Raw genomic sequence first — 17,019 nt, forward strand, 5'->3', positions numbered from 1 at the left:
AAAATGGGCAAATTTTGTGGTATGTAAATCATGCATCAATAAAACCTTTTTAAAAATAGCATAACCATGGACAAATTAACAAATTAGTGACATATTAAACCTTGGTTTTTTATCATTAAAAAGGATGCATAATAACTTTATAAGATTGTTATAAACATTGAAAGAAATACTAAAGGACTTAGCACAATTCCTGGCGCAAATGCACTGGCTTACAAGTGTATATTACCATGTATATTTTGTTTGTTTTTATTAAGTACCCTCCTCATTAGTGTTATTGTTTTCCTGTGTGTAGATCTTTTATAAAACAAAGAATGCAGCTGGGCACAGTGGCTCACACCTGTAATCCCAGCATTTTGGGCGGGGGCCTGAGGTGGGTGGATCACTTGAGGTCAGGAGTTCAAGACCAGCCTGGTCCAAAATGGTGAAACACTATCTCTACTAAAAATACACAAAGTAGCCGGGTGAGGTAGTGGACGCCTATAATCCCAGCTACTAAGGAGGCTGAGGCAGGAGAATCACTTGAACCTGGGAGGTGCAGGTTGAAGCGAGTGAAGATCACACCACTGCATTCCAGCCTGGGCGACAGAGCGAGACACTGTCTCAAAAACAAAAACAAGAACAAAGAATGCATGCCAAAATTTGTGACTAAACAAATCCGAGTGGGATACCTTTAACATCATAAATATAGAAACAGGATGTCACAGATGTATACATTTTTCTGATATTAAAGGTTTAAAGAATGCAGTGATTACAACACTGTTGATGCACAAAGCTACTATCCGGTCATCCCAAGGCTGATAAAAATGTTTTAAAAGTTACAGATTTGACTTATTCTAAAAGACAAACAGTGATGAGTAAAGAGTTAAATTTAGATTAAAACACTCATTTTGAAAACCAATTTGATATTGGTTAAGACTTCTGTAAGATTATGTCATATTTTTAAGTGATGAACAGAAACAAGAAAGGGTGGTCAATTGTTCTGATATTCCAAGATAAGCTAGAAACAGTAAAGTTTTGAAGAAGATGGTTGCCGCCAGTGATAAATCATTATTGTCTATAATGAGACAGAAGTGTCAAAGTTCAGAGTGTATAACTCTAACCATTTGGAGACTTAAGAAAAAGCAAGAATCTGGCCAGACATGGTAGTTTATACCTATAATCCCAGAGCTTTGGGAGGCCAAGGCAGGAGGATCGCTTGAGGCTAGGAGTTCTTCAAGACCAGCCTGAGCAACATAGTGAGACCCCATCTGCATAAAAAAATAAAAATAGGCCGGGTGCGGTGGCTCACGCCTATAATCCCAACACTTTGGGAGGCTGAGACGGGCTGATCATGAGGTCAAGAGTTTGAGACCAGCCTGGCCAACATGGTGAAACCCCGTCTCTACTAAAAATACAAAAATTATCTGGGCGCAGTGGTGGGCGCCTGTAATCCCAGCTATTTGGGAGGCTGAGGCAAGAGAATCGCTTGAACCTGGCAGGTGGAAGTTGCAGTGAGCCGAGATTACACCACTGCACTCCAGCCTGGGTGACAGAGCAAGACTCTGTCTCGGAAAAAATAAATAAATAAATAAATAAATAAATAAATAAATAAATAAAAATAAAAAAATTAGGCGGGTGTGGGGGCATGCATCTGTAGCTCCAGCTGCTCAGGAGGCTGCAGCAGAGGATAGCTTGAGCCCAGGAATTTGTGGCTGCAGTGACCTATGATCATACCACTGCACTGCAGCCTGGGCAGCTGAGGGAGACCTTTCCTCTAAAAAGTAAAAAAAAAAAAAAAAAAAAAAAAATTAATTTTTTTAGAAAGCAAGAACTTTAGGTTCACAATTGAATATAATATCGATTAGTCATACATTTTTAGTCCTCCTCCTACATCATTTATTTATAACTTTTGACAGTGTTGGCTACTTTTTCCTTCTTGAAACTCACCTGGGGCATTCTGAGATGTTGGTCTTAGTCTCGTTGCTAATTTCATGCCTATTCAATTTCAGTTTCTTTTTTTACTTCTTCTTGGTATTTTCAAAGAATTAAATCTTTTATCTTCTTACTTCTCATTCTTTGAACTCTGTTTCATTCTTATGACTTTATCATTAATGATTCCTAAAATTGTCAGTCTAAACCCTATTCCTTTTCCCTTTCCCTCAATATACATTTATTATTCTGTGACAGTAGGCACATATAGGATCCCTACTTTTGCAGAGTTTACAGTCTGGAGATACAGAGAAGAAAACAAGTAATGGTAGTATTTAAGTTCTATGAAAGTGAGGTATATGATCTTATAAAAACACATAAAAAGCCCTTACCTTCTCTGCATTGCCAGGACATGGCAGGTGTGGGGGATAGGGCGGGGGGTAGCCATGCAGAGATGGCAAGATGAAGTGGCCCGTGTGGTTGGGAGACTGGTTATATTGAACAAATAAATACACTGATTGAATAAATAAGTAATTGTATTGAGGGGTAATAAATAATTAACATAGACCAGGTTTCCCACTATTGAAGAAGAAAATATCTACAAACCTAGAAAGGAAGAAGGCTAAAAATAATCCTGAAGTATCAGATTGGAGTTGTTGAATTGATGTTGGAAAGTATGCATTTATGGTAGATGTATATGCTATACACACACAAATAAATATAGAATTAGTCACAGGTGCGTGTGTGTGCATATATGCATGTACGTATACACCTGCACAGATTTTCAAGCTCGGTGTTTACTGAGAGAGCCTAAAAATGATGCACCCAAGTAACAAGAACACCCTGAGGTGCAAGATCTTTATGCCTAAAGGCTGTCCTCCACTAAAAGGAATTAGGGCCTTTTGGGGAAAGGGCTGATTCCAAGGCTAGGTCAGAAGAAGTATGAGGTGAACCTGGAACATCTCATGCCATAAATTAAGGAAAGCTCAAAAATTGATGTGGGTATGTTATAACACACACACCGCACACACACACACACCTGAAAGACTTCTCACTCGCCAAATCTGAGATAATTTGACTGTTGAAATAAATGATGATAGTAATAGATTACAACCCACTGAACAATACAGAAATCTATGACTGAGTAAATAAGTGAATAAATAAGAAAAGCTTTTCCTTATAGCCAAACACCAACTAATAAATATAAAAAGAATGATGGACATGGAATATCTCTGTTTGACAACTATCATAGTGGTTAGTTGTTAGTGGAGGCTACAGCTGATGGGTTGATAAACGATTGATGAGGAATGGAATATTGACAATCTCAGAATAGCTCTTATACTAAAAGTAATCAATTACTGTGTAGAAATCTACAGACAACAACACATTCAGATGATCAAGGTTACCATCACCAGTAGTGGGATAGATCAACATCATTTGCCCTCTGATGTGATACACTGAGAAAGGCATAGCATCATTTCTCTGGTATTCCTGCTAAGAAAATACGACTTGAGTCTAGATCATAAAGAAACATCAGACACCGTGCTGTAGAATTTAAGGCCTGTTCTCTTTAAAATAGTCGAGGACATGATAGGTAGGGATAGAACAGACATAGATAGCAACAATAGGAATTATTCCTGCTTAGAAGAACATGAAGAGACAGGACAACTAAATATAACATGTCTTCCATGATGTTCTGGTACCAGAAAGAATAAAGAAATATTATTGAGACAAATGGCAAAATTAAATGAGGTCTTGGACTTGGAGCGTAGTGTTGCTATCAATGTTGATTTCCTGACTTAAAAGGCTGTATGGTGGTTATGTAGGAAATATTCTTCTTGGGGGAACTATACTTTGCAGTATTTAGGGGTAATGAGGTATCATGTCTTCAGCTTGCTCTTAAGTAGTTCTGAAAAAGATTTATGATAATAGGTATATATTTATAGAGAGAAAGAAAGGGAAAAAGGCTGATAAGGCAAATACAGTAAAAAATGTTAACAGTTGGCAATCTGAGTCAAGGTATTTGGAAATTCTTTGTACAGTTTCTGGAAGTTTGAAATTATACATGTGAAATTACACATGCATGCACACACGCATATGTATACACACACATATATACACACACAATCTGGGATTATTTCTTTGTATGTATTTGTATACACACACAATTATTCAATCAGCGTATGTATTTGTTCAATGTAACTTGCGTATGTATATATACACACACACAAATGGAAGGAGGACTTATGTCAGATTGAGGCTACAGGGAATAATTTTGTTAGGAAGTGATCCCTAAACTGAGATCTAAACAGTGTCAACAATAACTACTTAAGGGTCTGTAAGCTTCCTGAGAGGACAGATTTTTTTCAGTTTAGTTTTTATTTTGTCTTGTTTTTAGTGGTTGGCATTTAAACATTGTTGACTGAATGCGTAAATAGGAAAAAAAAACTGAAAGAAGTTTGGTATGACTGGAAGTTAGAACGTGAGTGGGGTAGTGGCAAGAAATTAGGCTGGAGAGGTAATCCGGGAACAGACAATGTAGTAGGATCTCAAGAAATATGTATTTGGTGTGCTTATAAACAAAAATTTTGAAAAATTACCCAAATGGCTTGGGAAATGGAAGCTATCTACTTCATCCCAAGTGATAACAAGTTAGGAAACAGTTCTGATCTGGCCATGTAAATTATTTAGTGTTAAATTTCTTTTGAAATAGCCGAATATGTTAACTAATTAGATAGAACTTTCATGCTTTAAGTTAAATTAGTGAATTTTTATGGAAATTCTCACCAGTTGTCAGGATTTTTCATATATGTGTATGCTTATATACTTAAGATCAGTAGGTTTAAATCATTTATACCTTAATCCAGCTTTAAGTGCTGCTGAGACAACTGTTAGAAACTTATGGTTCAGTATATATTCCAGGAAACAAACCCTGTTAAGTTCATATCTACCTTTGTCAGTTCTACTTTCCTTTTTCCATATACCCAAATTGCTTAATTTATTTTTATTTTAAGTATTATTTCAATAAATAATTTCTTAGGGAAAATGTGACTACAAAACAATTTTCAATGGTCCCTTTGCATTTTTGTCTTGCTGCTATGTAATCTCAAATGACTAAGATATTCTGTAGAAATAGGGAATTTACATGTAAGAAGGAAAATTTAGTTATTTCAGTATTCTTAGTAAATTAATTTTTGGGAAAGGCATAATACTTCTCAACAAGAAATAGGACAGTTTTTGCATAGATTTTTACTCCCTCAAAATACTTATTTTATTTGTCGCAAAATTGGACAAAGTAGAATCTTTTTAGAATTAAGAACTTATTTAAGGTACATAAACCTGCAAAACTCATAAATGAATGTGAAATATAAGAAATCTTGAGAAATGCTCAAATGCATTCTTGCAATTATCATATAAGCATTTAAAAGGAAATTGTTAAAGCACTTATTTTATAAATACTTACAATATTGCTCTTTATTTTTCTTAATAAATTGCTAGGCGCTTGGAGGTGTCCCAGGAAGTCAGCCATTACTCCCCAGTGGAATGGATCCAACTCGACAACAAGGTGACTACTCTAAAGTGAAAGGGAAATTGATGTGCAGAACCATAGAGGAAATTCTTTTATCTCTTAAGGAAAATTGTATTTGTATAAGTAAATCTCCTATAGTTACACCAGTTGCGTTTTTCTAGGTAACATGGCCAAATGATTTATATTTCCAGCTCACTTAATTATGCATGATAGTGAGGGTAGTGATAACATAAGAAAAAGAATACGTGAAGATCCCAAAATCCATATTTTAATTAATAATTCTAAAACCTTTTATATAACATCTAACAAATAGGAAGCTAAGTGATAATATCACTTATTATTTCTTTTGCCTTTTTCAGATACAGGCTTTAGCCCATCTAAAAGATGAACAGAAGGAAAGAAGGTGCTAAGCAGCAAGGGGCTTGATTAGTTTAACAATCTCAATAATCAAATCCTTCCAGAGATACTTAGGAACCACAGATATGTAATGCTCTATCGTACTGTTCCATGGAAAGAGGAGCAAATGGTGTTAGAGAATTAATTCACCACAGAATAGGGAGAAAATTTCAGTCAAGACATTAATAGAGAGTGTGGGTAGGTAGTGGTAAGAGGTGGAAAAGTGGTCTGGAAGGCAAGGTAAGATGGTGTCAGTACTCAGACACTTGGTAAATGAGACAATAACACCCAGGAGGGAGGAAGCCGCTAGCCTGTGGTTTAGTAGTCATGCTCATTACTTGGCTAATATCTTCATACTTTTTTTAGGACATCCAAATATGGGTGGGCCAATGCAGAGAATGACTCCTCCAAGAGGAATGGTGCCCTTAGGACCACAGGTAAATAATCAGTGCATATTTACAATAGCAAAGACATGGAACCAACCCAAATGCCCATCAATGATAGACTGGGTAAAGAAAATGTGGTACATGTATACCATGGAATACCATGCAGCCATAAAAAGGAATGCGATTATGTCCTTTGCAGGGACATGGATGAAGCTGGAAGCCATAATCCTCAGCAAACTAAAACAGAAACAGGAAACCAAGCACTGCATGTTCTCACAACGAGAACACATGGACACAGGGAGGGGAACAACACACACCAGGGCCAGTCAGGAGGGTGGAAAGCAAGGGGAAGGAGTGCATTAGGACAAATCACTGATGCATGCAGGGCTTAAAACCTAGATGACAGGTTAATAGGTGCAGCAAACTACCATGGTGTACATATACCTATGTAACAAACCTACACATTCTGCACTTGTATCCCGAAACTTAAAGTAAAATAAATAAATAAATAATAAAACTGAACACTGAAAAAAAAAATTAGTGCAGAAACCTAGATGCTGAGCTTCTTGCTCCTTCATATATGTAAACAAACTATGTTATTTGCTGGCTATGAGAATATGCATTATAGGCTTCATATAACGTAGTTGTTAGACTCATAAGGACATAACATTTGTGACATGCCAAATCGATATAACAGCAAACCATACTTTAACAGCGTGCTATCATTTAAGCCTTTAATTTATTTGAGAAAATACACTGTATGGAAATACATTATAATAATTACTATTCAAAAGGTAACTGTTACCCTTTTCTTAGTTATGCTGGGGAGATGGTCAAGTTAAATAAAACCCAGTTGGCTGGGTGCAGTGGCTCATGCCTATAATCCCAGCACTTTGGGAGGCCGAGGCAGGCGGATCACTTGAGGTCAGGAGTTTGAGACCAGCCTGGCCAACATGGTGAAACCCCGTCTCTACTAAAAATACAAAAAGTAAGCCAGGCGAGGTGGCAGGTGACTGTAATCCCAGCTACTCGGGAGGCTGAGACAGGAGAATCGCTTAAACCTGGGAGGCGGAGTTTGCAGTCAGCAGAGATTGCGCCATTGCACTCCAGCCTGGGGAACAATAGCAAAAACTCCGTCTCAAAATAATAATAATAAAAATAATACATAAATAAATAAAACCCAGTTGATTGAAAATATTAAAGAGTAAGTATAAAATATATTTCCATAAATCCTAAAGATTGTCATTGACAATTTATTCTGTACAACCATTTCATTATAGAATGGGAAAACAGTAGAAAACCACTTAGAAATAAACATTAAAATGGGTCTTACTGAACAAGCATAATACTATCAGTATATATCAGATGTTAGATGACTTCTCTATAAAATTTCCCAGAAGTATACCCTGAGGTTGAACCTGTTCTAGCTGTTGGTGACATTTAAAGCTTGCTGTTCCAGGATATCATGCATTTTAGCTAAAACATCCTTTTGTCTCTCTCAGGAAAATTGCTTGGGGTAGAAATTAATTTTATAATGTCATTTTTCAAAGAAACTAATTTAAAATCCAGAATTTTAAATTTCTACCTCGTGGGTCAGAGATTAACATGTCATAAAGCTGGTTAAAAGAATGAACTTACTCATTTTTCCTTTCCAAGAAACAGCATTATAAGCAGTACTTTGGAGCTTGTTTTGTATATCTATTTTTTAAAAGTTAAGCTGATGTTTTGCTGTGCTCCCAACAGACTAAAAAAATTGAGAACTCAACACCCAGATAATGTGACTCAGACCTACATACAATAGTACATGTTGTATTATGTGTTCGTATTGTATATATGTATTGTTTCTAACAACATAAAATTATATATATTAACTATATTGAAACATGGGGTTCATTTAGCCAGACTTTTTGGAGATGCCATATTATATGAAAAAACCCCACTATATAAATATAGTTCCAAGGAAAGAGGAACAAATGTTGTCACATAAATATATGTGGCAGCCTCAAAGCCAGAAGAAACCAATTTCTTTTATTTAGGCTCAGTTATTTTCAATGGATTTTCTTAAGAGCTAATGAAACTCTCATTTAGATATTTGAATTATTCTTACCTATTTCTATTCATATTAGGAATGATGATACATGTTAACCAATCATCATTAAGCTATTAATAATAAGAATTTATAAGTTCCATAGGCATTTTATTGGCTAAGTATACTTTTAGTCTTTAATAAACTAAGCCAACAAATCTGGCTGTTAAAGGATTTTTTTCCAAAAGATTTTCTTAATAAATACATTTAAATATACACAAAAACTTCATGCCTATAATTTTGTTACTATTCTTTATTCACTTATTTTTCAGCTAGCTGCTCTTTAAATTGTTATCATACCTCTATTATTAGTATTAGGTTTTAATACTTCAAAAACTAGAGTCTGATTTAAAAATCAGTTTTACAGTATTTACAGCACAGTAAATTACAATAGAAAATAAGAAAGTTTCTATTTCTGGTAAGCTCTTATTGATGACAGTTTTTTGGATTTTTAAAACCAGAGAGAGTGGTTTATTTCATTTGGATTGGCAGTGTTCTTACTATTTCTATATAATATGATGGAAATCAAGTGTTCTGGTATGAATTTACCTCAGAAATAAGAAATGCCTACAGTAACTTTTTAAAATCACAATACAAAAAATATAAGGATTAAAGGAAGTTATTTATACATACTTTTCATGTTTAAGTGAAAGCAGGAGTCATATTTATATGATGGTACAATAAAAAAGGGTCAGGTAAAATAGTTTGGAATCAGGAGAATCTTATGACGTATTTATTTCATAAGACCTGGTATATAAAACATATAAACATATACACTATAAACTGTGAAATTTGTAATAATGGTTAGCTGTGTTTCTTGAGAGATAATGGAAAAACAACTCTCATAACAGACATTTAATCATACAGATGCTGTCCAAGAGCAGAAGATATCTGCCTTATTTTTAGTTGTATTGTAGAAAAAGTCTCTGAAATATTGTCTCTAGATTTATGTGCAAACAAAATACACATTTCTTTTTTATCATAGATATTACTTCCATAACTTTTTGAGCTTAAGATCAGTGTGGTACAGGGGGACAGTAGTTATCTATTAGAACAACTGAATTCCTAAAACAAAGAAATATGTAAATCTAATTATTCTTAGATTATGTTGATTTGAGCAAAGTGCATACATAGAATATAGTTAACATATGATTAATACTTATTGCATATATGAAGAAATAAAGGTTTGCTCCAAATCTAGGCATACTTTTCCCTACCCCTTAATCTGTTTTAAATCTAAATACAGTGGTGCGACATTATTTTTAAAGTGAAAATATATTAGTATCCTTTCAATAAAAAAACAAAACTACCTATTTAATCAAAAAAAATATATTTTCTGATGTCATATATGAAACCAGTTTTCTACTTGGTTTTGTAATAAGATGTACTTAGCTAACCTATGTTCTTAAGGGCAGTAAGTGCCGTGTGATTAACCAAAGCTACCCAACTAGTTTTACTTTCTCTAGAAATCTGAAGGATAAAGAAGTTATATACAAGTAGGAACATATGATTTCCAAATAAGATACTTGGAGTGGAATAATGGTGAGGTGGCAATATATGTATGATAGGCTCTCAGGTAAGGAGAGAGTAAACTGATTCTATATTTTCAGATCTATGATGGGCAGTAGAATTTAGCTCAGTACAGGGAAGAACTTTCTAGAAATTAAATTGCCCAACCATGGAAAGACTTCATAAACTTTCCAAGCAGAATCTGAATAGCCATTTTGTCAGGAACGTTGCAGTGGGAGAGAGATTAGACCAGATGGAATTGTATAGTTGCCATCAGCTTTAAAATTCAGTGATTCTAAATTAGGTCTTCCCATTCTGCCTTTGTTGATAGCACTTGGAAAGCAAGTTGTTATTCTTTCTTTTCTTTCTTTTTGCTTTAGATTATTCACTAAATGAAAATATTTTGCAAATCTATCAAGCATATATTGAAAAATTTTTACTCATTTACTGGGACAATTCAGTTCAACTAGCTCATCGTTCATGGAAGGCCTACTGTGTGCCAGGCACCATACTTGAACACTGGGTATACAAAGATGAGTAACTTAGATATGCTGCCTTCAAGGTACTTACTGTTTAGCAGGAAGTGTAGATACACAAAGAAAAACCGTTACATAATGGGGAAAGTCTAGATAATAAATATACGTAGTTTTTGTGGAGCCATTACATAAAAAGGCAAGTAATTCTGTTAGAGTTGACGGCTATGGAAGCTAGTGAAAAGAGGACTCATTTAAGCTGGTTTCCTATTAACAGTGGTAAAAGAAAAAAAAGAATTAGCAGTTACAGTTTTTGAGTACCAAATACCGTGCTTTTAATTCACTAAGTACTATGACAGGTGCTTTATATTTCATTTTATTCTCCAACAAGCCTATAAGGGAGATAATATTATCACTTTACAAATAAGGATTGGGAGAATCATTTGTCCAAGATCATACACATAGAGAGAGAGATGCAGAGAAAATGGGGCAGTGGCAATAGAGATTCAAACCATTGTCTACCTGTGTCCAGAGCTATAAGGAAAATTAACGTTTTCCTTGATAGAATAAAACGGAGATCTTCTAAGATAAAAAATGAGGGGAAATAAAACAGAGATCTTCTAAGACCAAAAAAAGAGGGAAGACTTTCCTTGTGAAGCATTTCTATTCTATTTTACCACTCAGATTTTGTTTCCAATGACTAACCTTTATCTCAGAGACCCCTTGCTTGTGCTGCTGCTGCCACCACCATGCCTGATCCAGAAGTTAGGGGAAATAGCTATCCTTTCAACCAGTGTCTCAAGTGTGAACAGAAATCATTCTGTTGTCCCATAGCTCACAAATTTGGATATTTAAATAAGATTTCCTTAAAGTAAAAGTAAATAAACAATGAGAATAGCATGTAACTAGGTCATGTCATTTATCAATTGAGGCTTACACTCTGGAGTCAATAGACCTGCTCTCTTTGATTTATTTCCTTATCATCTGAGCACCTACTACTTAAAGGCCAGGGAAGATGAGTTAACATGAGTATAAAAGTCTATTATGTGTTTCTGAACTTAAATCCAGTAGGCTGGAGGGTATGGTTGGGAGGAGGGAATAGAGGTGAAAATTATAGAAAATGAGAACAGGAAAGATAGGCTGGGGCTGAGCCTCGAATAACCTCATAGAGCCATGCTGAGAAGTTTAAATTTATTTGACAGGTAGTGTGGGTCATCATAGCTTCTAAGTGACATGAAGAAGACTGAGTTTTAGAAAGATAGCTCTAGAGGCAGTTTGGAGAATAGATTGGGACCAGGAGAGACTAAATCAGAGAGACCAATTAAGACAGTGCAGTAGTCTCAGTAAGTGACAAAGATTAGTAACAAGAGGAGAGAACTATTTCAAGAGCTATTTCATAGATAGAATCAATGGACTTTGGTAACTGACTAGATATGGGAATTTGAAAGAAAAGGAAGAAACATCAAGGAGCTCCTGGAAATTCTTAGCTTGGGCTATTGTGTGGAAGGTGATAGCACAGAAGTGACTGAGGAAGGTAGTACAAAGAACTCAGTCATGAGAAGATAATGTTGAGTTTACTTTTAGATATGATGTGAGTAAGATGGTATCCAGTTGGAAACAAATCCTATGAAGTTCAATGTATGAGTTATCTGGGAGCTTAGGAAAGACAACATGATCAGATATAAAGATTTGAGATTCCTAACATATAAGTAGTTGTTGAACAAATGGTGGCAGATAAGATTACTCATAAATGTGTTTTATTGAATAGAATGCTATAGCTAGAACTTGGAGAAAAGCAACATTTAAAGGGTTAGCAAAATAAAAAGAGCTAGCAAAGGAAATTGAAAAAGAGTACTCAGAAGAGTTGGAGGAATATTGGTATCAGAAAGCCAAGTGTGAAAGTTGTTGATAATGTCAAAATACATTAAGATAATAATGATAAAATTAACCTTTTTGTCCCTATGGCAACTAAACTAATCTAATAAGATGTACATGTTAAAACATTAAAATGTTTTTATCTGTTGAATACACATGATAGATATTAACAGAAGCTGATTGAGTCATATAATTCATGCATACATATTTTGAGTATACATTAGGTTTTATACATTTTTGTGTATTTGTATATTAATGCATTTCTGTGTTGGACGTGTTATTTTGTGAATAGAAGTTTGCATTTAACTCTTTTGTGTTGGGTTCACCTGTTTTGTTTTGTTTTCAGACTTTATGTCATTGTTCTGGGTCTGACAATTTCAAACATTGAATAAATCTTTTCTTTCAAAATTGAATTTTGAATTTATGATATTTTTCATTTGAAAATGTTTACTATTGTGCATATCTTAGGATATTAATAAAATGTATCGAAATATAATTGCAACTATACCTTAATCATTTAACATGCTCCAGTGGTCATACATATTCACATGATTTTAAAAAGACATAGACCAAAGTAATTGCTAAAATACAAGCAAAAATACAAGAGTGGACCCCTCAGAGAATGAATTACACAGGCCTTATCCAATTGGAGTTATGTAGGGAAATCATTAACGTGCTCTCCTTTCTTTCCCCCCTCCTCTTTGGTTTTGTTTTTTTGTTTTGTGGTAGTCTGACCCTTGGTTATCATTACAGAACTATGGAGGTGCAATGAGACCCCCACTGAATGCTTTAGGTGGCCCTGGAATGCCTGGAATGAACATGTAAGCAATGTTATATTATATATTACATTATTATGTAGATGATTTATATATATATATAAATAATACCATATTATTCTATTTAGTAAAGTGTTCTATTTTCTAACTTCAAAAATGACATTAATTCGTAAAACAATTTAAGCACCTCAGCCTCTGTGTGGTATAAAAATGAACTAAACATGAGCTGTAGTGTTTGCTTCATTTTCACAACATAATCTCTTACGTTTTCTTTGTTCCCTTGCAACCTTTACTTTTTTTCATATCAAGTGCTATAAATAACAGCTTTTAGTCTATTTCATTTTGATAAGTACAGAGTCTCCATATATTATATAAAGTATGAAGAGATGCTAACACCAGGACTTTGACTTAACTCTGTAGAAGTAGATGATTGAATACCGTTATCCTCATTTTTAACAGATACATAGTGATTCTATGAGTGGGAGTTTTAACTCATAAATATAAATATATATATCTATATAGATATAGATATAGATTAGATATCTATCTTTACTTTTGCTTTGTTGGGACTACTGTCAACACAGAAAGAATTCTCTCTGGTAGTATACTATAATCTCTGTTAAAGAACTTTCCATAGTATAGGATGAATTTTGTTTTGAAAAATTCCAGACACACTTAGGTAAGGAGTAAACTAAAATTTTTATTGGAATGGTCTTTCCAACCCAAAGAGAGTAGTTTGTTTCTATCAGCCAATATAATGTAGTTTGTTAAGAAATTTTTATTTTTCATTCCAGCTTGCCCTCCAAGTCTTATATACACAAGGTGCTTGTTAGTGACTTTCATTAATTCACACGAGGATCAGTTTCATGTTGTGGCCTAAAGAAAATTTACCAAAAATAAGGAAAGTGTTCCATATAGGTTTGTGGGTGTCTCCTCAAATATGTTTCCATCAGTTTGTGTTCTGATTACTTATATGTCAAATTAAACAACTCTGCCATCATTTAATGGCATTGAAGATACACTGTGAAATAAGCACTTTTGATCTATGTAGGATTTTTTTTAAGTTTCTGAAACCATTTTCATGGAAAGCAAATTTGCCTGAAATAGAAAATAGGTTAATAGGTGGGTACCAGCTAGGCTTAAAACTAACAGAACAGGGGGAAAGTAGGTCAGATTTTCCTATCACGTCTTTTTACTTTTAAAGTAAAAATGGATACACATGAAATCTGACTCTTCTTAAATTCCTCAAAGGCTTGGCCTTGTATTAATGGTTGCTTCAAAAAAGAGTGAGTGGCATTTTCTGCTTATTATGTCAAAAGCTGAAGCTCTTACCAATAGGATGAAGATATATATAAAATGTACTCACTTGAGATTCTTACTTTAAAATGCAGATTTTAAGGGGTATAATACTGAATACTATGTATAAATGTAAGGAGTATGTATTTTGAATACCATGATCACCCCAGAATGATCATTCAATAAGAATGTATCTAATATCATTTGTACATTACTCTGCATTGTAATTGGTCATACAGCCAACTTTAAATCCACTTAGTTTTGCTTGTTCAGAGAAAAAAAAATTGTTTTTATGTGACCATTGAGAGATTAAAATAACTGCTTCCAATTGTCTAGTTTCTTTCTCAGATATACTTAAGCGTATACATGTACATGCATTTAATTTCCTAGACTATGGAGACTAAAAATATGGCCGAAATTTTTAATATGATTATTTTTTGTTGATATTTAGGTTTGGGTGTCTTATTTAAGTTTAATGCCCAGATACTTCTAAGTATTTTTGATTACATTATATTTTACTATTAATATAATATTTCTTTGTAAAGAACCTTTAAGCCTGGCAGACTCTGATCTCCATTTTTTGTTACTGTTTTCTTTTATGTAAGGTTCTATGTGCCATTTTTAGTTTTCTATAAATCAGGATTCTTTCAAGGACAATGAAATGTGAATATTTACATTTTTACACTTGTAAATATTTTCCTGTAGTAGGGAAACTTCTCAAGCATGAACGGTCTATAAGAGTATAACTATTATATTGATATTGGCCCCAAAAAAGCAAAGGTTTGTTTAGAGACATAAAAAGTGAAATACATTATCTCCATTGCACTCAATAGGGTAAGCTTTATTGAAATTCACTTTATAATTTATTATCTTTAAAACAAAGTCTAACTGTAATGCATACACACAGTATTCCTAATGTATTTGTAGCTTCATGTCATTGAGGAATTTTGCATATTCCTTAAAAATTGAAGAAAAAGGGATTAGAAGGATATTACCTTAAGCTCTGTCTTGAACTAACTAAACTATTTAAATAACAAAAATATGTATGTGTTAGGAGTTAGGAGGAACATGCCAGAGACTCATATCTGGATAATTTTTCTTTACCTTGTCATTTTTTCTCATTTGCTGTAAGAGTAGGATGACAATAAAAAATTCCCAACCCTGGTCACTAAAGTAATTAAATACTATATTCTAACTGACAGCTGTTTTTGTTTATTGCAGAATAAATCATTTGGAACTAAATTTAGTAACTTTATTGTTTAAAAAACTTTGTTTCCATGCCCTAAACTTAGGATAAATTATATTGTGTCACTTAAAAACTTACTTTCTATGTTTCTGTAACTAGTATCTTAGAAGCAAAAGCTAAATTTAAGTAATTTAAAGTAGCATTTATAAGTTATGGCCAAAATACAAATTTTTAATGCATTGTAGATTATTGTTTAAAGGAAATTTGAATAATCATGTATTTCTAAATTAAATACATTTTTACAAGTTGCCAAAGAAGTTAGGATTTAGTATTAAAGTACCCCTAACTCAACTTTGTATATACATTTCTATTAAGCAATACTAAGAGGCCAAAAGGATTTCAGAGGATCTTCTTGTTCTATATTATATCCTACAGAATTATGAAGTTTGTGTAGTTATCATTTTGAAGTAAAATGATAATGAATTACAGAAGAAAGAGGATTTTTCAGGCCAGGCATGGTGGCTCATGCCTATAATCCCAGCACTTTGGAAGGTCAAGACAGGCGGATCACTTGAGGTCAGGAGTTTGAGACCAGCCTGAGCAACATATAGGGCGACCCCATCTCTACTAAAAATACAAAAATGAGCCAGACATGTTGACAGGTGTCTGTAATCCCAGCTTCTTGAGAGGCTGAGGCATGAGAATAGCTTGAGCCCGGGAGGTGGAGGTTGTAGTGAGCCGAGATCCTGTCACTGCACTCCAGCCTAGGTGACAGAGCAAGGCTGTGTCCCAAACAAAAAACAAAAAAAAAAAAAAAAGGAAAGAGGATTTTTCTCTTTGGTAATAGTGATTGATTTGGTTTCATCAAAATCAACCTCCTTACCAAAAAAATCAGACTTCTCCACCCAGGTCGGAGTGCTGTAGCACAATCTCAGCTCACTGCAACTTCTGCCTCTCCGGTTCAAGCAATTCTCCTGCCTCAGCCTCCTGAGTGGCTGGGACCACAAGCATGCGCCACCACGCCCAGCTAATTTTTGTATTTTTGTATAGATGGAGTTTTGACATGTTGCTCAGAATGGTCTTGAACTCCTGAGCTCACGTGATCCACCCGCCTCGGCCTCCCAAAGCTTTGGGATTACATGCATAAACTACCATGTCCAGCCTCTCTTCATTTTTAAATGAGGCTAACATGATTCTACTTCAAACCATACTTATATAGAAATTTTCATTCAAAATGATTCCTATGTTATAGTTTGTAAATTACTTTCTTAATAATACTGAGGGCCCTCAAAAGGAATGGGAATTACTGAGCTTAACTAGTTGTTCTAATAGAACTACTCCCTACTGTAACCCTCACTTTATAGAAAACACTTGTGAAACTTAAAGTATTTTCAAACACAATGATAATGTTAGGAGAAATTTAACTTATCCATGTGAATTATTAATACTTAATAGTAAAATGAAATTTATTATGAAATACATAGTATGTTGGAACTAGATTGGTATTTATCAAATTGAAATATATAATGTTATGACATAAATGTAACATTTAATTTAATACAATTAAATTAAATATTTAATATTTTAACATTTAGGTTA

The 17,019-nt window shown here is 34.1% G+C and overlaps 1 protein-coding gene across 23 annotated transcripts in view; it reads left to right on the forward strand.

Annotated features, from left to right (window-relative positions):
- Positions 1–17,019, forward strand: part of LOC105475056 (single stranded DNA binding protein 2) — a 331,890-nt gene that overhangs the window by 272,916 nt on the left and 41,955 nt on the right. For 16 of the 23 annotated variants that reach the window (XM_071098731.1, XM_011729998.3, XM_071098721.1 and 13 more), the window contains 3 exons: positions 5,407–5,473; positions 6,200–6,270; positions 12,892–12,983. In XM_071098731.1, coding sequence (XP_070954832.1) covers positions 5,407–5,473; positions 6,200–6,270; positions 12,892–12,983 — 230 coding nt within the window. The remainder of the gene's footprint in view (positions 1–5,406; positions 5,474–6,199; positions 6,271–12,891; positions 12,984–17,019) is intronic. The other 7 variants (XM_011730000.3, XM_011730001.3, XM_071098722.1 and 4 more) reach the window with 1 other exon arrangement.

Source organism: Macaca nemestrina, chromosome 6 (assembly GCF_043159975.1).
Source record: "Macaca nemestrina isolate mMacNem1 chromosome 6, mMacNem.hap1, whole genome shotgun sequence".
In the NCBI taxonomy this organism is placed as follows: Eukaryota; Metazoa; Chordata; class Mammalia; order Primates; family Cercopithecidae; genus Macaca; species Macaca nemestrina.